The sequence below is a fragment of the Fistularia commersonii genome, chromosome 1 (genome assembly GCF_037954325.1).
Source record: "Fistularia commersonii isolate RoL2024-O1a breed Wild chromosome 1, RoL_Fcom_v1.0, whole genome shotgun sequence".
Classification (NCBI taxonomy): domain Eukaryota; kingdom Metazoa; phylum Chordata; class Actinopteri; order Syngnathiformes; family Fistulariidae; genus Fistularia; species Fistularia commersonii.
The window spans coordinates 6,399,405-6,421,558 of NC_141284.1; the positions used below are offsets into that span (position 1 = coordinate 6,399,405).

The window sequence follows — 22,154 nt, forward strand, 5'->3', positions numbered from 1 at the left end:
TACACACACCGTTGCTGCTATTTTGGCCCATTCCTCCATGCAGATCTCCTCTAGAGCGGTCATGTTTTAGGGCTTATGTTGTAGGCAACTCCAGGATCTTGAAATATTTCTTATTTCTCTTCTCATGCCCTGGTGGTTTGTTTGGGATCATTGTAATGCTGAAAAACCCAACCATGCAGGTTTTCACTCGAAATCTCACGATACATGGCCCCGTTCATTCTTTCCTTTCCACGAAACAGTCGTCCTGGACCCTTTGCAGAAATATCGCCCCCAAAGCATGAGGTTTGGTAAGGTATTATTCGGTTGCATCTCAGCATTCTTTCTCCTCCAAACACGACAAGTTGAGTTTTTACCAAAAAGTTCTATTTTGGTTTCATCTGACCAAAGGACCTTCTCCCAATCCTCTTCTGGATCATCCAAATGCAAACTTCAGATGGGCCTGGACACGTACTGGCTTAAGCAGGGGGACACGTCTGGCACTGGCGGCATAGTGTTTTACTGATGGTAGCCTTTGTTACTTTGGTCCCAGCTCTCTGCAGGTCATTCACTAGGTCCCCCCGCGTGGTCCTGGGATTTTTTCTCACCGTTCTTGTGATCATTTTGACCCCACGGGGTGAGATCTTGCGCGGAGCCCCAGATCGAGGGAGATTACCAGCTGTCTTAAATGTCTTCCATTTTCTAATAATTTCTCCCACAGTTGATTTCTTCACACCAAGCTGCTTATCTATTGCCTTTTAAAAAAGAAAGTTTTAGGTCTGTGAGAGCCAGAATTCTTGCTTGTTTGTAGGTGACCATAGACTTATTTTATCAAGGAATTTACCAATGAATTAATCAATGATAATAAGTGATATAATGGGACTTCCTGGATTCTTTCCCTCCTTTCTGTCTCTCATAGTTGAAGTGTACTTAGGATGAAAATTACAGGCCTCCCATCTTTTTAAGTGGGAGACCTTGCACTATTGATGGTCGACTAAATGCTTTTTTGCCCCACTGTGTGTATATATATGTATACGTATACATATACATATATATATAGAGAGAGAGTACTCTCTATATGTGATCAAGTTTGCTGCTAAGATTTCTTATATGTGTTAAATTAGCATTGGCATTACCATGATGACTGTTGTCATAATGCGGTATTAATGATGTCACGCAGCAAAATGCTGGATTTAGGTTTATTCATTCATTCTTTCCTCATGTCCTCAGGGTGTCATAGGGGTCATACCTATAGAGACATACAGTCATTGACTCTGTCACTCACTTTTCTGGGAATTTTAGGGTCTGGTAGGATCTTTTGAAAAGTTTGAATATTCATTTATTCATTGATTCATGCATTCAGCGATGCCCAGATGGCTGAACAGTCTCACGTGAGAGACGCTCACAAGGCTCTCACATGACGGGTGAAAACAATGGAGTAGTTGTCCTCCGGTGCCTCTCTCAATGCCCCGCGCTTTTTGTTTTTTTTTTCTGAGACCGTACCGTAGCAAACACGGTCCCGAAGTGTTGGAGAGGGGTTTTTGCCAAATCTTATCAGATCACGCGACGCTCAGAGCAGAGGCTCTTCAGCCGTTCCGGAGAAGAGAAAAACAAAAAACAAAGCACGCCTCATTGAGATCTTAAAATCGCAGAGTTTGCCAACGGTAGGGAAAAAGCCGCGGAGGGAATGCAGCGTCTGGAGCGAACGAACGGAGGAGCCAGAGAGCCAACGCTGTGAAAGAGCAGCCAATTAGAGCTTTGCCTGTAAGCCACCGATAATGTGGCATGACTGAATTTATTTTGTCATCAAGGTCCTTTCATGACATAAAGCAGTAATCTGCGCTGACGGCTGGCGAGCTGAGCCGAGCCTCAACCAGACAACTTGGGGATTTTCAGGCAGCATCACCAGAGCTCGGCTCTCGCGGCCCGGCTCAGTAACTTTCCCAATAAACAAAAAAAAAAAATCATGCTTTTTTTTTTTTTAGTCTTTGTCTGGGTGACGTCCTGCGGAGTCGGACTCCTGACTGATCCGGGCGCGCAGAAGCGGTCTGAGGCCGAAACCCGCCCCGCTAGAAGATGAGCGCCAGCGGGTTGACGACAGCGAGGAGATCTGAGCCACGACACTCAGAGACCGAAATTATCTGACGCTGCTAACATCTGATGTCGGGGTAACAAACGTGGTGTGGGAACAATACTGCAAGATTTGAAGGAAATATTAGAAAAAAACAAAAACCATTTAAGAAATCTAACACAGAGATGTCTCTTTTTGGTGCTTCTGCAAGACTTCTAACATCCCTAGCTTGACCTTTTGTTTAGGTTTGTCACCTGGCTCTCCATCTGGCGGGTACTCAGGATGAGTCCAGGGTGAATCCTGCCTGGAGCAGAAGCTGTGTAAAGTGGTTGCCGTGATGATTTTTTCTTTTTTTTTTACCTCCCCCCCTGCTTTCTGCCTCTCATCAGCGCCTCAGCTGCCGTGGGGGTTCGGGGGTGGAGATGGGGGTGAGGGTAAACTTATCACAGATGAGGCTTCAAGACAGGTCCTTGAAGAAAAATCCCCTAAGCAAAAGTATGTGTGTGTGTGTGTGTGTGTGTTAAGAGTTGTAGATGAGCGGCGAGATGCGGGGCCTTTATCGGGCCCACCGCCTCGCACAGATAAGCCAGGAATGGCGCTTAGAAAAAAGGAAGTCAGGTGAGACGCTGCCCACCGAGAACAAAACAGTTGATCCGAACGCCACGTCTCTCTCTTGTTTTTTTCTTACTCTTTCTCACTTTTTTTTTTTTTTTTTCTCCTGAGAGACAGCAGCCATACACATGCACATACATGATGTTTGTTTCTATAAAAGGTCAAAAAGAGTTTGGTTTGGAGCAGAGATGAGTATTCAAGGGTCAGTTCTGGTACAATTCGGGGAACATCCATCCATGCATCTGTCCATCCGTCCATACATCCATCTGTCCAACCATCCGTCCATGACGTTGTTATACAACCGTGCACAAAAAATTGAGAAGGTGCACGTGATGGTGGACCTGCTTCTCCGTCTGTGGCATCTTGTCTCAGGAGAGGATCCAGCAGCAGCCATGCTAACATGTAGCGTTCTTGCAGGTTTACTTTCAAAATAAATGGGTTTCATTCCTGTGTTGAAGTTCTCTGGCCAATCAGCTGCCGGCAGTTTGTTGACATCACGCATAAGTATCCGATCCTTTGGAGCCTCACAAGAGGAGGTCCAAAAAAAATACTGTTTTTAGAGTTCCACCACTGATGGCAACGGAAAGAGAACCCATGCAGGTTGTGATGGAAATGTGTCGTGAATAGAAAGTTGGATGGATGGAGATGAATGGATGAGGGATAGATAGATAGATAGATAGATAGATAGATAGATAGATAGATAGATAGATAGATAGATAGAGGATTGTCTCAGAAAATTAGAATATTGTGATAAAGTTCTTTATCTTCTGTAATGCAATTAAAAAAATACTTATTTAATATAAGATATTAGTATTATAATATTATAATACTATAGTAATAATATTATTATTTAATATTTTGAGATACGGTTTTTGAGTTTTCTTAAGATGTAAGCTATAATCAACAATATTAAGATAATAAAAGGCTTGCAATATTTCAGTTGATTTGCAATGAATCCAGAATGTATGACCTTTTTGTTTTTGTAATTGCACTACAGAAGATAAAGAACTTTATGACAATACTCTAATTTTCCGAGACAGTCCTGTAGATAGATAGATGGATGGACGGATGGATGGATGGACTGTTTGTTACTGTAGACAGATAGATATCATCCAAATTACCTTCAAGAGCGACATTTCACATTTCTTCAAATTTATATCAGATGGGCACAAAACCACATCAACAACAGCAACAACAACAACAGGAAGCCATTCCTGTGCGTACGGGTCATTTTGTCAGCAGCCAAATCCTCAATGACCCCGCTAAATGAGTGTTCTGCGAGTGGCGTGCGTTCACCGCCCGAACGTGGAGCTTCCTCTCCGTTATCAGTTGTCCGTGAGTCGGGTCCGACTGCGGCGGACAAATGAGCAGAGCCAGAGGCGTTCATTTAGCCGGGAAGGAAATCTCTCGTCTTGTTCGAACGCGGTGCCGTTAAGACCCGCTGAGCCAGATGCGGCTGACGGAGGTCTTAAGGTGTCAAGTGCCGAGGCATCTCAAGCAGGCAGGCAGACGCACAAACACACACACACATGCGGACGCACACACACAAATGCACAATTTTGCAGGATAATAAAGGCTTTTTTTTCCCCCTTCTTCTCACCAAAAGGAAAATCAAACTGCGATAGATACGAGGCGGAATAATATCTGTGCCGTAAAGGTGTTTCCACCATTGTAATCAGCACACGGCAGGCCGCCGACGACCAATCCCTTTCTTTTATGTAATGTTTCGGCGGGAAAAAATAAGGAATTGCTCTCACGTATGTTGTCGGGAGACGGGTTGAGTCATGTCTAAAATACACGTGAAAGCTTTGTTTATTTTATTTAGGCGATTCATTCCTGGCTTTGTCTGCCTGCACCGGCTTGCTTCTTCCTTGGGGATTCTAGGAGTGGGTGTGAAGGCGAAGCGGTCACCCCTGAATAATATAATTTTTTTTTTTAAAATGCAAGGTTGTAGGGAACGTGAACCTGGACGCTTATTTAAGCGTGAGAAAAATCACCCACATTTGAATCCATCTTCCTTTGCCCCCCCCCCTCCCCCCACATCTGATGTGGCAGCATTGAAAAAAAAACCTGTAATTTATAATTACCCATTCATTACTCATTCATTACAGCCTAATTCTTTGGTCGTGTTGGTGTTTGGGTGGGTTGGATAGAATGTGTGTGTGTGTGTGTGTCTGAACCCGAGGCAGGAACACAACTGAGCATGATGTTTTGATATTCTCACCTGGGCTTCGGGGAGGGAGACGTCCATGATGAGCGGCTGGCCGTGGGGCTCGCCGTTCTCCAGCCGCGAGTAGATCACCTGGTAGCCTCGGATCTGGCCGTGCTGCTTCAAGGATAGCGGTGGCTTCCAGCTCACCCGCAGCGATGTCGAGTTCAGGGCCTCGACCTCCACCTTCCTGGGAGGAGCTCCGGGCACTGCAACACACACATACACACACTGATTTAGAGAGCCCTCCGATCACACTCAGATGTGTTTACTTGCCTCTCCTTCGGTCGGAAACCGCATTCCTTCCAGCTGCGAATGGAGACGATTCATTTACAAATAAGCGATGAATTATGTATAAACTGCTTACTCATTTCTCCACGGCGAGATTCTGTCAATATTTAATCATCTTCAGCGGCCCTTTATGTCATAATATGGTAATTAATGATTTTATAGCAAGTCTTTCTTTCTTTTTTATTTTTTATCACAACACAAACGAACGGCAAGACCAAAAAAATATTTTGCTGTGTTATTTTCCCATAAAAGGAAAACCAAATTACCAAACGATTTTTATCCAAGTGGTTGCAGGACGATGTTCTTTCGCTCAGTCGAGATTCAAAGTGTTTGTTTTGCAAATAAAACGATGGGGGGGGGGCTGGAGCCCGTCAAAGAAGACATTAGGACAAAAGGCGTGCTTTAATTTAGAATGGTCAGCTGTCAAATGAATGTTCCCATGGGCTGTTTTGGCGGGAGGAAATGTGTGTGTTGGTGCGGTGTGGTAGAATAGATAATTTTGACCGGCCTCAATTGTTAATTTCTCTTTGCATATTGTTTCTCAAAAGTATGTCTGAAAACCTCATTCATTCATTCATTCATTCATTCATAATATGTTATCATTATTGTTAGAAATATTATTATTATGGAACTTATATTGGATATTATTATTATGGAAACAGAAAAACTGACAAGATGATTCAATGCCTAATCACAAGTAGCAAAAGAAACACGAAACTTCCCAGGGGTTACATTATTACTAACAGTAGTAATATTAGTAGTCGTATGAGTAGTATGAGTTATTGTCTGCTTTTGTTTCCAATCATATAATAATAATAATAATAATAATAATAATGATAGAATACCACCTATGATGATAACATAAAGATAACAGCTGGGCAGTGCTATGTAACATAATATAATATAATATAATATAATATAATATAATATAATATAATATAATATAAATCTTTTACAATAATATATAATAATCTTTTATAATAATATAATATAAATCTTTTATAATAATATAATATAAATCTTATATAATAATATAATATAAATTTATGGCCATTCTTAAACTAGATAGTAAATGGATAGTAAAGACAGTCAAAATAATATAAAAATAATAATTTGAAAAGAATATTTACAATAAAAGCAAATGCAATATTGAAATTATAATAATAATCACAATAACGACAACGTATTTAAGGTATTTAATTGTGACCGCCATAGCTACCATCCATTTGCGTGCACTTTGCTAACTCAGCTAAGCTTCATATAATCTCAGTCAAAAGAAGCTGCTTCCTGGTGGCAGTGCTAACAGCAGCACACACACACACACACACACACACACACACACACGCACACACACACTCACACCGCTGATCTGATAAATGACATCATAGTATCACAGTTCAATGCACTGAGATGGTCCCGGTCAAGTTACAAGGAATGTGAAGGTTGTCCGCCATCAAAGCTGCCCCCCCCCCCTTCCGAAGGAGATGCCAATGAATACAAATGTGACTTCAGTGAAGAAGAAAGAAATATATATAAAAAAAAAAAAAAGGAGGCGGAGGTGAAGCTGAGCAAATATTAATGAAGCTTGAGGAGAAGAGAGGAAGCAGAAAGGTTAAAATCGTCTGCGTTGGGGGATTAAGGTGCCGGGAGAGCAAAGCATTGAGGCATCGGCGGGGAAGGCAAAGAGAGGAGTCAGCAGTTTGCGTGTCCGACTAATTCCGATCATTTAACCTCACGCGGAAAAACAAGAGGAGACTGGGCCGCCGTCTTCGGGGCCGAGGACGTCAATAAATTGTCGTTAACAGTGTAAAATACAAAACGGGAATTTTTTTTCTGTGGACGAAGAACAGAAAGAGCACGAAGAAGGTTAAGAATTAGTCGAGAATTAGAAGACGTGATGTTTCATTACTAGCTTTTGGGAATTTGAGACTGACGATGACGGTCTTCGCTATTCCTCGGTCACACCTCGCTCTAGAAAGCCCAAATCCACAAAAGATAGACAAAAGGGAGGAAAATGGGAGAAAAACTTGCTAGCTGGTAATGTTAGCAACCCAGTGAAATTAGTTGCAAAATGTTTTGCTATGGACGATTATGCTAACGTTAGCCAGGCTACATTTGTTTTCAGTGGCTAACGTTAGCATTAGCTGCTAACGAATATGTCTGTCATTTGCACAGTTTTTCTGTGTTTAGAGCAAAAGCTTTCCCCTACTATTAATTGGAATATTAATGCTAATATATAGTATGTTGATATTATAGGGTGAAAAAACAACAGAGGTTAATATTCTATTTTATATAACATACAGTCAAACCTTTGCGTCACAATCGAATAAATCAGATATTTGCTATCTGCTTTGGTCAATGTGCTTAAGAGTCAAGTATTTATTCTTTGTTGAAGAAAAGAAAAAGAAAATAAGAACAGGATACTTTTGTTTGGACAGGATCAGCTGGAATGATAGAAAAGTGGTTTAATAAATAACCTACACACTCATACACTCTCTCTCTCTCTCTCACACACACACACCAGTCCTTTGAGTGGTTCCAATGCATTTTAAAATTTGAAAAGGACGTCAAGGACGGATGAGATATTACACGTCTGAACCAATCTATTCCCAAAAAGAAGCGATCCTCCCCTGTGTTGCAGCTGGGCTGCGGCCATGTGGACTCACGTGAACGGGGACCCCTCAGATACACCCCCTTAAAACGAGAAACTAGTCATTCTCTGTCCTTACATAAACATTATCACATATATAATTTAAATTATAATACATATATGATGAATCAATCCAATCATCTGTGCATTCAAGATATATGTTTTGTTTACATTTGAGTTGTTTTGAGCTGAAATTGCACTTGAGGTGACATTTTATGCTGAACACAGGCTTGTTTTTCAAATAACAGTATCATTATCATGCAATAATAACCAGTATTATAACCAGGCTCTTCATATGCAGGTTATAATTCCCGGGCAGCTTAATAGACCCCTGCGATGCAACCGGGATTTGTCACACCGGCCCAAGCCCGTCAGGTCATCCTGACTGACAGTGTGAAGCGGAATAATGTGGCAGCGAATGAGCGAGGTGTCGCCGCTGTAGCAGTCAGTCGCTAATTGCCTCCGCCACGACCCCGCCTGTGTGTAGCCTTCCCGTGGGAATGGCGGTGTAATAAATAGGAATACCGCATTTAAATAGTGTTGAAAGTTAAAGTCCAACATTTACAACTTAATTAACTAAAATGTGCACATTATGGGAAAAATTAATGTAAGCTGTAAAAAAAAAAAAAAAACAGCCTTACTACAGTACTGTGCTTGACAGTATATACACAATGCTTTTTTGGATTTGTGTTACTGCAGTAATATTCTAGTGTTCTGTGGTCATATAAAATTTAATCCTATAATTACATGTTTTTTAATGAAATAATATAATATAGAATAAATAGGATAGAGGCCAGTTTTCTACTTTGTTATATTGATTTTGAAATGCTAACATTTAAAATTTTAAAATTATATTCATTTAAATTTTGCCAAATAAATCCTGGACTCATTACGTGTAATAATTCATTCTGTGGAATCAGTAGTATTTAATTTTAGCATAGAGCAATAAGCCAGAAAGACACACACACACACACACACATATATATAAAATCATGGATATACCTTTAGATTTTGTATATATTTTTTGTTGTGTAAAGATGCTTATGTTTTATCTTGAGGAGTAGGTGCTGCAATCAAAAGCAATTTCTCCTGGGGGATCAATAAAGTAATTCTGATAACAACAATTGTAACAACTATGTTATTACAAGTAATAAGGCTTAATGTGATGCCAATGGTGGAAACTTGACCGCTCTGCTTTTGTGGCATCAAGGCATCATCATGGTGAAGAAACAGGGATGTGTGTGTGTGTGTGTGTGTGTGTGTGTGTTTGTGTTTGTGTGTGCGCACATGTGAAGCGGCACTGTGGCTGATGGGGACCCGTGCTGGATGGCGGTTTCCTGGACAGGGCACAGATGAGGCTGCGCTCCGCTCGGCACGAGCACGGACAGATGCTGCAGAAAATCCGCTGGGCGGTGAGGGGCTCAAAGTCAAAAGGGGGTGTGTGTGTGTGCGGGGGGGGAGATGGAGGGAGATGAAAAGATGGCGGATTGAAATTCAGAGGGCGTGCAGACGTACGGAGAGTGTGTGTGTCGGGTGGAGCGGAGACGGAGGGGAGAGGAGAGCAGGTGGCGAGGGCGAGGGAGGAAACACTGCAATGAACACTAATTGCATCCGTCAGTAAAACTCTGTGAATTTAACACGTTAAATAAAAAAACCTCGGTCTAACGTAGAGAATGATCCGTCCTGACCGCCATTTTCTTTCTCCTGTCGTCCGACTGTTTCCGATCGGAGAGCGTCCATGACCTCATTAGACCAGTCTACATTGGAATATAGCAGCATCTATGCAGTATAACCCCACCACACACACACACACACACACACACACACACACACACACACACACACACACACACACACACACACACACACACACACATACACAGAGTAGTTTTATTTCCTAGTAACATTTGAATATGGCCACCCTGTCATGTGCAGTTAATCCTTTCATTTGTTTATTTATTCCCTGCGATGCTAATCTTGGGTAGGGGGATGGGATAGGAAGACGGGTTTAATCTAAACCGGTCACCTGTCAATCACGGGGTCCCACACATAAAGATATCCAACCAACTAATTGTTTTTGGCCTGCGAAATAAACCTAGAGGGAAACCCGTGGACATGGAGAACCAAAACAGGTTCCCTAACTACTGGACCTGCTGCTGGATCCAATAATTTGTGCAGAATAATTTCTGGTGTGACAACAAAACAAAGGTTGAACTACAAGATGTGAACCTCAAATAATTCTGTATATTCATGCATTTTGGGAATTTGAGTTGTAATGGCTGCCCACTTAAAGCAATTAGTTAGAAATCAAGAAATAGACATGGTGCCTTGTTGTAACTGAGGAACCTATGACGTGTGAGACCTCTGAGTCACCGTGGTGACCTGTTGGATGGTGATGGAAAATCGAATCACCCGATGGGAACTTATGCTTAACTAATGCTTTGCTAGCTTCCTGGATGCTAACTGATCAACGTGATCAGAAAGGTGAACAGAATCCCGAGCGTGGGCGCGGGGATGCTAGGTCACAGTATCCAGCGGGGGGAGCTGAAGCCTCCAGGCTTAGCTTTCGGCATCACACAGCTCTACTAATTTACATTAAGTTTGCTACAATATTAGTAATAAAAACTCCTCGATTCTAACTATGATCGGACTTATATAATAACTGTTAAGAAATACTCATGACTTGTTCAACCATCTTGAAGTCCTAATTTTAGACCGCTATAAAGACGAGGTGATCAGAATCAGATGACCAATTTGCATCCTAGCAGGAGTAATCGAGTATTACATCATTTCAATATCCCGTTTTCCCTCTTGCTGACCTGGCGGAGGAGACGCGGCGCCGTCAAATGAACGCCGACGCCAGCTGGACTAGTAAAGTTAAGACGGGGGGGGATTTCAAAGGCAGAGCTAAAGTTCACGAGGCAGAGCCTGTCAGCTCTTCCTCTTCATCTTCCTCATCCTCCCCGACGTCGCAGGACTCGTCCTTTGATACTCTCATATTCAACGCCGCCCCTCCCGCAACCCCTGCTTGGTGAGTGATCGGCGATGCCACACCTCGGCCACTAGAGAGCGATAAACCGAGCAGGTCATTGGTCGCAAAACAAAAAAAAAAAAAAACTTAATGGAAGCGTTCGTGACGATGGCTGGAATGCAAAACCTCCTATTTGAAAAAAAAACACCTTTTTCAGAAAATGAAAAAAATGTTTTCATTTGATTATAGTATGGTCTTTGTTAAAGATATTCAAGAATATTCTATTGTTCACAGACTAGATTTCGATCTTATGATTTAAAAATACATAGCATGTATTTTTACCACTGATACTGCAGATGGGTGTTTTTTTTCCCTAATTTTTTCTGCTTCATTGTGCACATAGGAGTTTTGACATATTACATTTATGTCAAAAGAAAAGGCGGGATTGTCTTGCAGAGAGACCGAAAAAATGTGGAGCCATCCCATTTCTCACCATTCAATGCAAAAACCCCAAATTAAAAAAATTGCAGACAGGAGGTTTTGCATTCCAGCCATCGATAAGTGTGTGTGTATGTCTTTTACTTCAGTCCTTCACGAAAGCACAAAATTTGAAGTTTATGTGTGTGTGTGTAACATCAGTACTTAACATGAATTGCACCAAATTCAAAGGAAATCTTTTTGTGGCAAAAATGCCAAAAAAATATTAAGGGCATGTGTGTGTGTGACATTAATTCAGCATTTACATAAAAAATAGACATCTAAAAAAACAAAAGCCTACGTGTTAGCACGAATTGCACAAAATGTCAAGGAAACCTGTGTTTGGGTTACAATTAATGTTGTTTCAGAAAAAAATACACATAATATAAAGAGAATAAGTGTGCGTGTGTGCGTTTGTGGGAGTGTGTGTGTAGGAGTCTTCTATTTCAGGATTCAACACAACATGCACAAAATTTAAAAGAAACGTGTGTGCGGATGTGTTTGTGTGTGTTTTGCCATTTCTACCCAAAAAATACACTAAATTTAAAGTAAATGTTTGTGTTTGTGTTTTACTCCAGAACTTCACTTAAAAATAGACAACATTTGAAGGAAATTTGTATGTATGCTTATTCCGCTACTTCACAAAAAAATACATCACATCTTAAGGGAATGCATGAGTGTGTGTAATTTACTTCACCACATAAAATTCCCAACACTTAAAAAAAACTTGTGTGTGTGTTTTACAAACTTCATAAAAAGACACAGAATTACTTTGAGTGTATGTTTTACTTCAGTACTTCTAAAAAATATACAAAAAATAAAAGTTGTATGTGCCTTTAGCCCTTCAAAAAAACGTCACTAAATTTAAAGGACATGCGTATGTGCGTGTATGTGTGTGTGTGTGTGTCTGTTTCAAGTACTTGTTACAGATTCAGTAATGAAAAGCAGATAAATTAGACAGAATGTGTCCTAAGTGTAGTAAAATGAAATAAAATAAAATGAAATATACATGTTAAAGTCCTAATTCCTGATTAAACACCATTATTAGCATTCCACTCAATAATTCATAAATTTACATTACAGTTTGGATTAATATTTTGAAAATGAGGTGCCAGTTTTTGATCGATTATTTGGATTTATTTAAATTACCCTAAGTTGCTCAGAGTGGTGCTGTGGTGTGACAGACACATTTTAAATGATGGACATTTTGAACGATCTTCCCCCCGGATTTATCAGCCTTTGCTAGCGATTTTTTATTTTGAAATATGGTTTTGAGTTTGAGTTACAACAAAAAACTATGAAGAATTAAATTTAAATATCCTAAAGAAAAGAAATGATGAAAAAATACATTTAAACACATTTTCTTTTTTAAACCGTCTAGAAAATAAAAAAAAAGCAGGCCAAGAGTACTTAGGTAAGCGGGAGTTTCGTGCAATATACCGCACAACTGCAGGGAACCGAGTGCTATATAACTGCTTTATTACAAGTTATTATATCACTATATGTTTCTTTTATACCCAGAGGAGATCAAACATGCAGCTCCTGGCATCCCGTGAAATGAGAAATGCATTTTCTTTATCCCTGATGTTTATTTGCAAATTAGCTTAATTTATACGTCTACGTATTTTCCCTGTCGTCACCCACCATCCCAGAAATGTTTTTTTCATGCGCGATGACTCATCCGGCGCTCTGAAGCGTTTTACGTTTGCTCACTTCGCACCCGTTGTTTATTTGGGTTTTAACGGCTTCACCGACGGGACGATAAATTCTGGGTGTTATCTGCAAAGCAGGAAGACGGTAGGCCCTTTCCTGCACTTAATACAACCGGGGTATTTCATTCCCTACCTGTTACCGGTCACTGGCGGGTTAGCAATTACACTTGCTAGCTCCATATGCTAATCATTGTGCTAATGCTACTTCCTGCGGCCCCTCAACATACCGTCCTCCATGGTTCGGATGCGAGCGGCGGGGCTTTCCGGGCCGGGCCCCACATCGGTGTGAGCCCTCACCCACACCAGATACTCGGTCCACTTCTCCAGATCCTCCAGCACGTAGCTGGTGACGTGCGCGCCGATCCTTAACACCTGGTGGCGCTGTGTGTCCTCGCCCGCCACGGCCTGGTAGGCCAGCGAGTAGCGCACTATCTCCCCGTGCTGGCTCTCGGTGGGCGGAGCCACCCAGCTCACCCGGATGCTGGTGGAGCTCGGGCTGAGCAAGTGTACCTCCTGAGGGGGAGCCGATGGGGCTGATGGGAGGAGGAGGGAAGGCAATGGTCAAGCATGGTGGAAATGGAGGACGAATCCTCTCTGGACTGTCGGCTGATGACGTTTTGTTTTCCAGCAATTTCATTTGCTTGTTTAAGCTCATGGGAAGTTGTTTTCTGCTCATGTTACGCCAAATTAAAGTCAGCGATGGTTGCCGTCGCAGGCATCATCTGACGTGACTGACTTGCTAATCTTTGCAGATTGTTAACTTCCGGTAAGCTGCTAGCATTGGAGCCAAATTTTGTGGTCCCTTTAGTATGGTCTAGTTTGATTTTGATTTTTAGATCTCCCTGTCACTGGTGGTGAAAGGGTTAAATGGACCACTGGCGAAACGTGTGTCAGTAATGGTTTCTATCACATGACTTGACCAATTTACTGACATCCGCAGCCTATTAGCTGCCTGTTAGCTTTCTGTTAGCTACTAGCATTAGCGCCAATTTTTGTTGTCCCTTTAGTGTGGCTTAGTTTGCTTTTGACCTTTGGTACCCCTGTAATTGACGATGAGTACCTGACGACTGGGTAGATAATATAATAATTTTATTTTGATTCATTTAAATCTATAATCAATTTTTTTTTATATTTATTTGCGCTTCACTTGTCGTCTGTTAAGTCTTAATAATGTCAACAGAGTGTTGGACTCAAAGACTAACGTCTGTAATTGGTTTCGGAGTGCAAGATTTCCAGTCGCGACAGTCCAGACAGCAAATAAATGAATGAATGAATGAACTAATAAATAAAAGTGCACGACACAGTAGGCACACACTGCAAAATAAAATGTTTTGCCAAGAGACACTGAAAATATAACATTCTTAAATATAGATAGAATAAGATAAAAAAATCAGCAGGGTGAGAGGATGAGGTTTGTGAGCAGTGAGGTAATGAATCTGAAATAATAAACACAGACAGACAGCAGGGAGAACACAAATGGCAAGCTGATTGGTGTGAGGAGTGTTGCAGGAGCTGTCAAGGCTGCACACACACACACACACACAAACACACACACAGAGGTGCGGCAGGGGGGAAGGTAGGGTTCATGAGCCTGCAGCCCTGAGCAAAGTGCGAGCCCTCAGCCTGCTGTTTGAATGCTTTCTCTGAGACTGTTTGCTGGCGTGACCACAGAGACGCTCACGGCATGTTGAAAGCGAATACGATCAAAAGCGACGCCCGGTGAGCCGGCGTCTCCAAGCGGCCCATTAGAGCCCCAATCGGGAAGTGCAACGCAATAGGAGAAAGTGATAGGGTCCTGAGAGAGAGGGAAGATTTACACAGGGAAAACAAAATTATGAAAAAGCATCTGCATTGTCACGGACACTGGAATGTGCCGTGGCGTTCCTGCAACAATTATAAAACGTCGACTTATGTAGTTTCTCTTAGACCTAAAAAAATATTATATCAAAACGGCATGGGAAAACGCAGAGAGATTGTGACGAGTCGTGCCTGAAAATCAGGTTGGAAGGGAATTAACATCCATTGATTCATAGTATTTCTCCATAGATGTGTAGCTCTTGCTTGCTAGCTTAGCGTAGCTTAGAACTGGAGTTCACCTACGTTGTCGTTATAGCTACCGGACAGGTAGTCCCTCTGATGGCTGATTGGTTGGTTCACTTGTTTTTCCATTCATGGGTTCGAGGCCAGATTGAAATTCCCAAGACTTTTTACTTCCTGATGTTTTAGGGTGTCTGTATGACCAGTTCTTTTTAAAATTGATCAGTTGATCAGTGGAGAAAATGCAGCAAAGTTGATTGGACAGCGCTTCACAGTACACATGGATGATGATCCAAAATATACTACAAAAGCAACCCAGGAGTTTTTTAAAGCAAAGAAGTGGAATGTTCTGCAATGGCTGAGCCAATCTCAATCTCATCTCAATCGGGCATGTTTTTCACTTGCTCAAGACAAAAGTTAAGACAGAAAGACCCACAAACAAAAATTAACTCAAGATCACTACAGTAAAGGCCTCCAAAGCATCACAAAGGAGGAAACCCAAGTTTTTGGTGATGTCCTTGGGTTCCAGACTTCAGGTAGTCATTGCTTACAAAGAATTCTCAACAAAATATTGAAAAGTAACATTTTATTTCGGGTTATGTTTATTTGTCCAATTACTTTGGACAAAGTAAGCCCCTGAAATGGGGAGTGTTTGCATAAAAATAGCTACACTTCCAATATGTTTAAGCATATATTTTCTTCAACCCCTTGAATTAAACCTTAATGTTTGCACTTCAATTCTGTTGTAATTGTTTCATTTCAAATCCAATGTGGTGGCATACAGAGCCTAAATCGTGAACATTGTGTCACTGTCCAAATATTTTTGGGCCTAATTGTACCAGGCTGCAGTTTAATACCACCCTTTTTGTCACTGGAACTGAGCAGGGCAGCGAAAACACTGACCGTGCTTCGTTAGCGCTTTTAACTCGGAGCCCAGTCCTCCCATGAATGATGGATTGTGGGCTTAAATATTAAAACTCTGAAAAATATGAAAAAGAAGAGGAACAGGATGCCGTCTCGTTCTCTGACTGAGATACGGCTTGCGGAAACGTATCAGACAGAGTGAACGATCGAACTGGAAGAAGTCTCGGGTTGAAGTCTGATTACGAGCTAAGTTTGTTTTCTTGATCCACGTGATTCAAACCCTGACCATCAATCCGTGGTTGTAAACTGTCGGGTTCAGGAGATGGGATTGTGCTGCGAATTCTAGAATTTTTGTTCCTGATTCGGATTTTTACCGATCGTTTGGTGGTCAATATTTGGTCGATTAGGAATTGTGTTGAAATTTCTCATATCTGTTTTTCAATCAAAAATCTGATGCGACATTATTCCTTTCCTTTGACATACATCTATTATTTTTTTCGGCTTAAAACTTGGTCTTCGCTTTTGGTTGCTTTCACGCTGCCATTTATCAAACAGCCCAAACCATCCAAATGACATATTCAACCTTTTGTTGAAGCAACGCTTCCATTGAAACCCACTATAGCTGAATATTGTAAATCATTAGTTTACTCCCTGATTAACATGATGGACTGTGTTTTGCTCCATTTCTGATCTCAAAAATGAACCGCGAGCGAGTTTGACTGGAAGCAAACGGAAACTCTTTCTCCTCAAAGATAACATGTGACTACGTCCGAAAATGTCGTTCTTGTACTTGTTCTTGTTCTTTTACCTGATGATTTCACGTACAATACCCGTAACGCGAGAGCCCGCCAGAGACGGAATAAGCGAACAGGGCCAGGACATCGAGAAAGATGTTTAAAGGCAAAAAAAATAAAAAAAAGGCGAATGAACTGCGCAAATTGGAAAGTGATTGGCAGGTAGATGAAAAGATAAGCGGGCATGTATTGACAGAAGTGTGTGTGGGGGGGTTAGCCGGCCCCAGCAGCTATTTTCCTTACAATATATCGGGCTCGCGGAGATGTCGACGAGAGACTGGAAATCAAACACGCTAGTTATACACTCCTTTGTTTGCAGTGGGAGCCAGTTCTCCGCTGACAGGTAAAACAAGTGGCAGGGAGCTAGGGCTTTGATTTCTTCTGGGAACTGTCATAAATATTACAGGTTCAAGTCTGCGTCTCCCAGCATGGCGCCGAGGCAACCGCGCGGCTCTGAATACGCAATCCGGCTCTGAATTAAAGGTCTTCGGCGGCATTAGTGTCAAGAGAGGGAAGAGTGATCGAAGAGCAATACAAAAGGGCCTGCACATCAGCACGCGCGTGACAAACTGTTATTATAAAAGAACATGACAGCCATGATAAAAGCCCCGACGCCGTGTGCACAGGTCTATTTGTGTTCGCTCCCTCTTACATCACATCATGCTGTTTGTTTCCTTTATTAGTCTATTTGTCAGAACGCGCAATGGATTTGCTGTGCCGAGGCGGCGGAAAGCAAATCATATCATATCAGGCAGGACTTTACCCCTTTGCGTTTAGATGCTGAGGGAGAAAGAACCCCCCCCCCAAAAAAACAAAAAAAACAAAAAAAACAAAACAGGAGACAGTGACGTCTCTGTTGTTGCCCCGGCAGCAGTTTTACATCAAACTTTCCCACCTGGGCTGAGCTGCTTGAAAGCCGCGGTTGAAATGAATGGACTCGGCTCTGGCAATTTTTTGTAAAAAGTACCGGTCACACAGCGAAGAGTCCATGGTTTGTTCCGACATAAGGGTCTTTCTGTGTGGAGTTTGCGTATTCTGTCTTTGGCTGCATAGGTTTCCTATGCATGAATGGCTGCATGTCAATATGACGTATGAGTGTGATGCACCACCAAAGCACGGAAAAGGAGGGAATTTTTAAAATCACATTCTGACGCATCTCTGACCATTATAGTTTTCTCTGAATGTTATGTCCAATCAGTGTGCAGCGCTGCTTTGAGTAGAAATGCCCTTTTAGGGGGCGATTTTCAGTCCGTTTAAAATCGCCAAGAGTTCTCTTCAATGTATTCCCTATGCGTTCCCTGGAGGGCTTGCAGATGTGTGCTATCGTCATTACGTGAGCTTCTCAGGCCAACAAAGGGCGTCACTTTCGATCTACAATAGTCCCTTGCCATATCTTCACCTTTCGCTGTGATTTTATATAGCAGATAATGCCTCGGATACGTATATAAAACTGTAGAACTGCAGTAGAAAGGTATTTTTATATATTCATTATTTCAATTACCTTCATGGTATGAACATTAATAAGCATTTTTGAGTGTGGCAACCAACCAGAACATGGCATTCTGCATCCTGGGCTCTGATTGGCTCAGTAATGGAAGCATCATTCACTGCATTTTCCTGCTCATAGCATGCATTCACAGTGACATGCGACAACTACTCATCATGTTTTCTTCAGATTATGAGAAAGGTTAAGTGTCGGGCGGGTCATAAAGCTTTATAAACATGTATAACTAATAATATAGAAATATGGTTGCTACTTTGTGGATTTTTGTATATTGCAGCTGACTTTGCAATGTAATCCCCTCAATAAACAAGGGACTACTACTGTCACTTTTTATATTGTAAAATTGCCTTCATCAAGACACCTGGAGTTTGACCAGTAGACCAATCACAATGGACGAGGAGTGAACGTTTCCTCAAAATCGACATGGCTGGGGAGATATCATTGAAGTTTTTCTATGGCTCTTTGGACATAAATGATGGCGTCTTCATCACGCCTGTGTACCCTTTCTTTTTTCAATACTCAAGTCCTGTCATGCTCTGTCCATCACTCTTCAATCTCTTTCCACAAATCTTCCCTACACTGATGGGTAACATTACCTTCAAAATGGAAGAGATGGGTGACTGAGCTGAGCCATGCCACTTGACTGAGCTCGTGTTAGCTAGCAAAAGTTATGATGTCAATTTTAACTGTTATTAATTCTTTGGCTTCAATTCTAATCTTGAAGATGTTCATCTCAGAGGGTTCTTAAGTTTTAACACACCATGAGGGAATTTGTAGTATACAGTGGAACTGTTGAGCTGGAAAGGGAACTGATTCAAGTTGAAGGAAACCCTGAGGCTAATGTGTAGATTGTTGGGAAACAGAAGAAGCCCATCAGTTCTTTTGGTCTGAGGCTTGGGCGGGCGGAAGTCGCCAGGGGACCTAGCGTTAGTTGTTGACCCCAGTTGAGTTGTATGTAGATGAAAAGTAGTTCAATGATGGCCTCTCCAATTTGACAAAGATGGCAACTCCACTTTCAGGTGAGTTCCCGTAATTTATAACTTTGTTTCCCAAACGACACACACATTGTGACCAGAAAGTCCTCACAGTCTAGAGCCTCTCAAATGACAGGCCAAATATATTCAAGGCAAAACACCAAGTCCAGTTGCAATGGTAAGATCTGACGATAGTTGACTGTAACCTTGATGACTGAAAACCTTTGCAAGACCCATGCGGATTTTTAAGATTTTGATTGAGACATCTGACAGTCAAAGAATATGGAGCCAGAGTGCGACATGCCAAAATAGCAGCACAGTGAAGGTGCCCAAAGTGGCTACTGCCAAGCCAGAGTGTAAATGCAATGACGGGGTCCCTATTACAAGAAGCGTATTGCAGCTAAAAGTCTTGGATGTGGGTAAAGAGCAATTTGTTTTATCACCGTTTTCAAATACATTGGGGTTTTTTGGGTGATTAAAATAAGATATTATAGTCAAAGAGCCTTTATTTCAAAAGTCTGTCTTGCAAAAGGGTGTTGTCTTATCTTGAGGGGAAAACAGTACTTCCCTCAAACTAATCAATTATGTTTCAGGTGAAGCTTTCACGAGTCACAAATTGATGAGGCGAGAACAAGTTTTGGTTGCTCAGATAATGAAGTTAATGGATTGAGTTTAAATTTCCTGAAAGTTCACCAGTTACGTATGTCTCATTTTGTAAATGTTTTATGACAACTATTTTTCTTTGGTATGTCCATATATGAGCCTCTGTAGCTGCTTGTTTTAAAGTTCCCACCTAATAGTGACATCCTTATCACTACTACATTTACTGCCACGGTAGATATACACCGTAGCATATTTAGAATTAAGCCCGGTGGTTAGCTTTAGCAAACTTGAAATGTCAGCCTTGCAATTACACGGCTCTGTGAGCCGCCTCGTGTTACAACTGTCTGGGCGCACAGACGACTGGTTGAGAACAGAAGCTGCTGCTCCGTCACACAGGTGAGGGCGACAGTTACAGAGCTCCGGATAAAAACCTGCAGATGCCGCCGCCACGGTACGGAACCATGTCGACGACAGGAATTAAAACGGATTGCAAAAAAAAAAAAAAAAAAAAAAAAAACAAGATCAGATATGTGTAGATCACGTTGCTTCTCATTTAAGATGCAGCGCTGCTTTCACTTCAAATGACACAAAATGCTTAAATGGCTAATCCAGTCTTTCAAAGAGAGCAGACAAAGGTGTTAAAGAGCCAAGCTGGAAGTGGAGGAAATAGACATATGAGAAAAACAGAAGAGGATAAAAGTTTGCACCAACGTGTTAGTCAGACACACTTTCCGGTGAAATCCCACTGCTTCTCAGCTGGGAACAGCTGAACAGAACTAGGTACGAGGCGACTCTGAGGCTGTACTCACTGGACTGTGCGGTCCGTCCCTCGATGGGCTGAGTGAAGACCCCCAACCCCACTTCGGATCGAGCAGCCAATGAGAACATGTACGACGTGTCCGGCTTCAAACTATCCACTGCGTAGGATCCCGCCGCCTCAAAGGTGATGCGATGCTGCGGCGCAATGAGATTGACATTGACATTGATAACATCGAAATGTATTTAGATCAGACCTCAGTTGTTAAAAAAATTCAAAAATATATTTCGAAACCAATACCGTATGTACATCCTCTTCACAATGTTGCAAGTCCAAAATAAATAAATACACAAATAAAATAATAACAAGAACAATGTAGCTCTGCTGTTCCACATTTTGATAAACCTCACACTGGTAAAATCTAAAAAGGCTATTGTAAGCAACACATTGTGGATAGCACTGCTAATCCTGACGCTAGCACTGGCAGGTAGCGCTGTTTTGTTTTCATACCCCAGCTAAATTAGGATTGTAGGATGATCCTTTATTGCATTATCCAAATAACTTTAGTTTTTTGATGTCGGTGCTTGACTGTTACATGTTTGCTGGGTCAATGTGCGCATTTAAGTTTACCATACCTAACTGGCTAGCAGTTAGGTGTAACCTGGCTGCAAGCCGTCAGCCCAAACTTCACGGGCCAAGAGTATGATTTTACCTAAGTCGTCATTCCATCAATGACTTCCCCTAGAACATTTTTTTTATCTTTGTCTGTGCTCGCAAGTTTAAAAAGGAAAATGGTGACAATCAAAACCGGGATCGATCAAATACGAGAACCCAGTGGTGCAAGCTGGAGTGGATCCAGCATTAGGAGTTCGCATCGTAGACTGAAACAATGACCGTGGCATCTGGTGGCGTCCATCACTCGGACCTAACGGTGATGAAATGAATAATAACCCCCACTCATCCCCCTTATTTTTTGGCATCGAAAAAGAAACCGTGTTCCCCCCACTGTCATATATTCATAGAAATGACAACTCTGGGGGTTGAGGGGTTGGGGTGAAAGATCAGCTAATGTTTCTGGAACCAACTGGCAACTTTTTTTAATTAAAAATGAGGGAAAAAAAGGAATAAAAATTGCCTGGCGGGGTAAAATTGTTTGAAAAACCCAAAGCCAGACATCACCCCTGGCAGCCGGGTCTCCGGATACTTGTGCTGCCGGTGGAACCCCAGTGTTCTGGATGGGAGCGTAAACGGGCCGACTCGTTGTCAACCCTCCCGCCCCCATCCCCCCTCTCGTCTATTTTAACCGGACTCTTACACAGGCAACGAGTCGAGAGAACAGTCAAACCGTAAAGGAAAGTTGAAGCGGAAGGCCGGCTCTCACCCGGGTGCTTCTCTGAGCCGGTCTGGCCCACACTGATAAATCCCGCTCTAAAGAATCATCCATATTCTATGAAACTCATTTAGCTTGTTGGACTTCAGGGGCTTGGAGGGTGTGTGTGTGTGTGTGTGCGTGTGTGTGTATATATGTGTGTATGTGGCCGAGTCTTGGTGTCCAGGATGTAGACATTTTTGGGAAATAACCCTTTTTTCAGGCATTGCTCCTATATGTGCCATTAGCAGCTCGAGGTCACTCTGTGAGCTGCATCACAAGG

At 42.0% G+C, this 22,154-nt stretch overlaps 1 protein-coding gene across 10 annotated transcripts in view; it reads right to left on the reverse strand.

Annotated features, from left to right (window-relative positions):
* ptprfa (protein tyrosine phosphatase receptor type Fa) overlaps window positions 1-22,154 on the reverse strand; it is a 316,636-nt gene that overhangs the window by 136,964 nt on the left and 157,518 nt on the right. For 6 of the 10 annotated variants that reach the window (XM_086146267.1, XM_086146222.1, XM_086146212.1 and 3 more), the window contains exons 10-12: window positions 20,555-20,699; window positions 13,197-13,502; window positions 4,884-5,077 (exon numbers count right to left, since the gene is read on the reverse strand). In XM_086146267.1, coding sequence (XP_086002393.1) covers window positions 4,884-5,077; window positions 13,197-13,502; window positions 20,555-20,699 — 645 coding nt within the window. The remainder of the gene's footprint in view (window positions 1-4,883; window positions 5,078-13,196; window positions 13,503-20,554; window positions 20,700-22,154) is intronic. The other 4 variants (XM_086146275.1, XM_086146249.1, XM_086146238.1 and 1 more) reach the window with 2 other exon arrangements.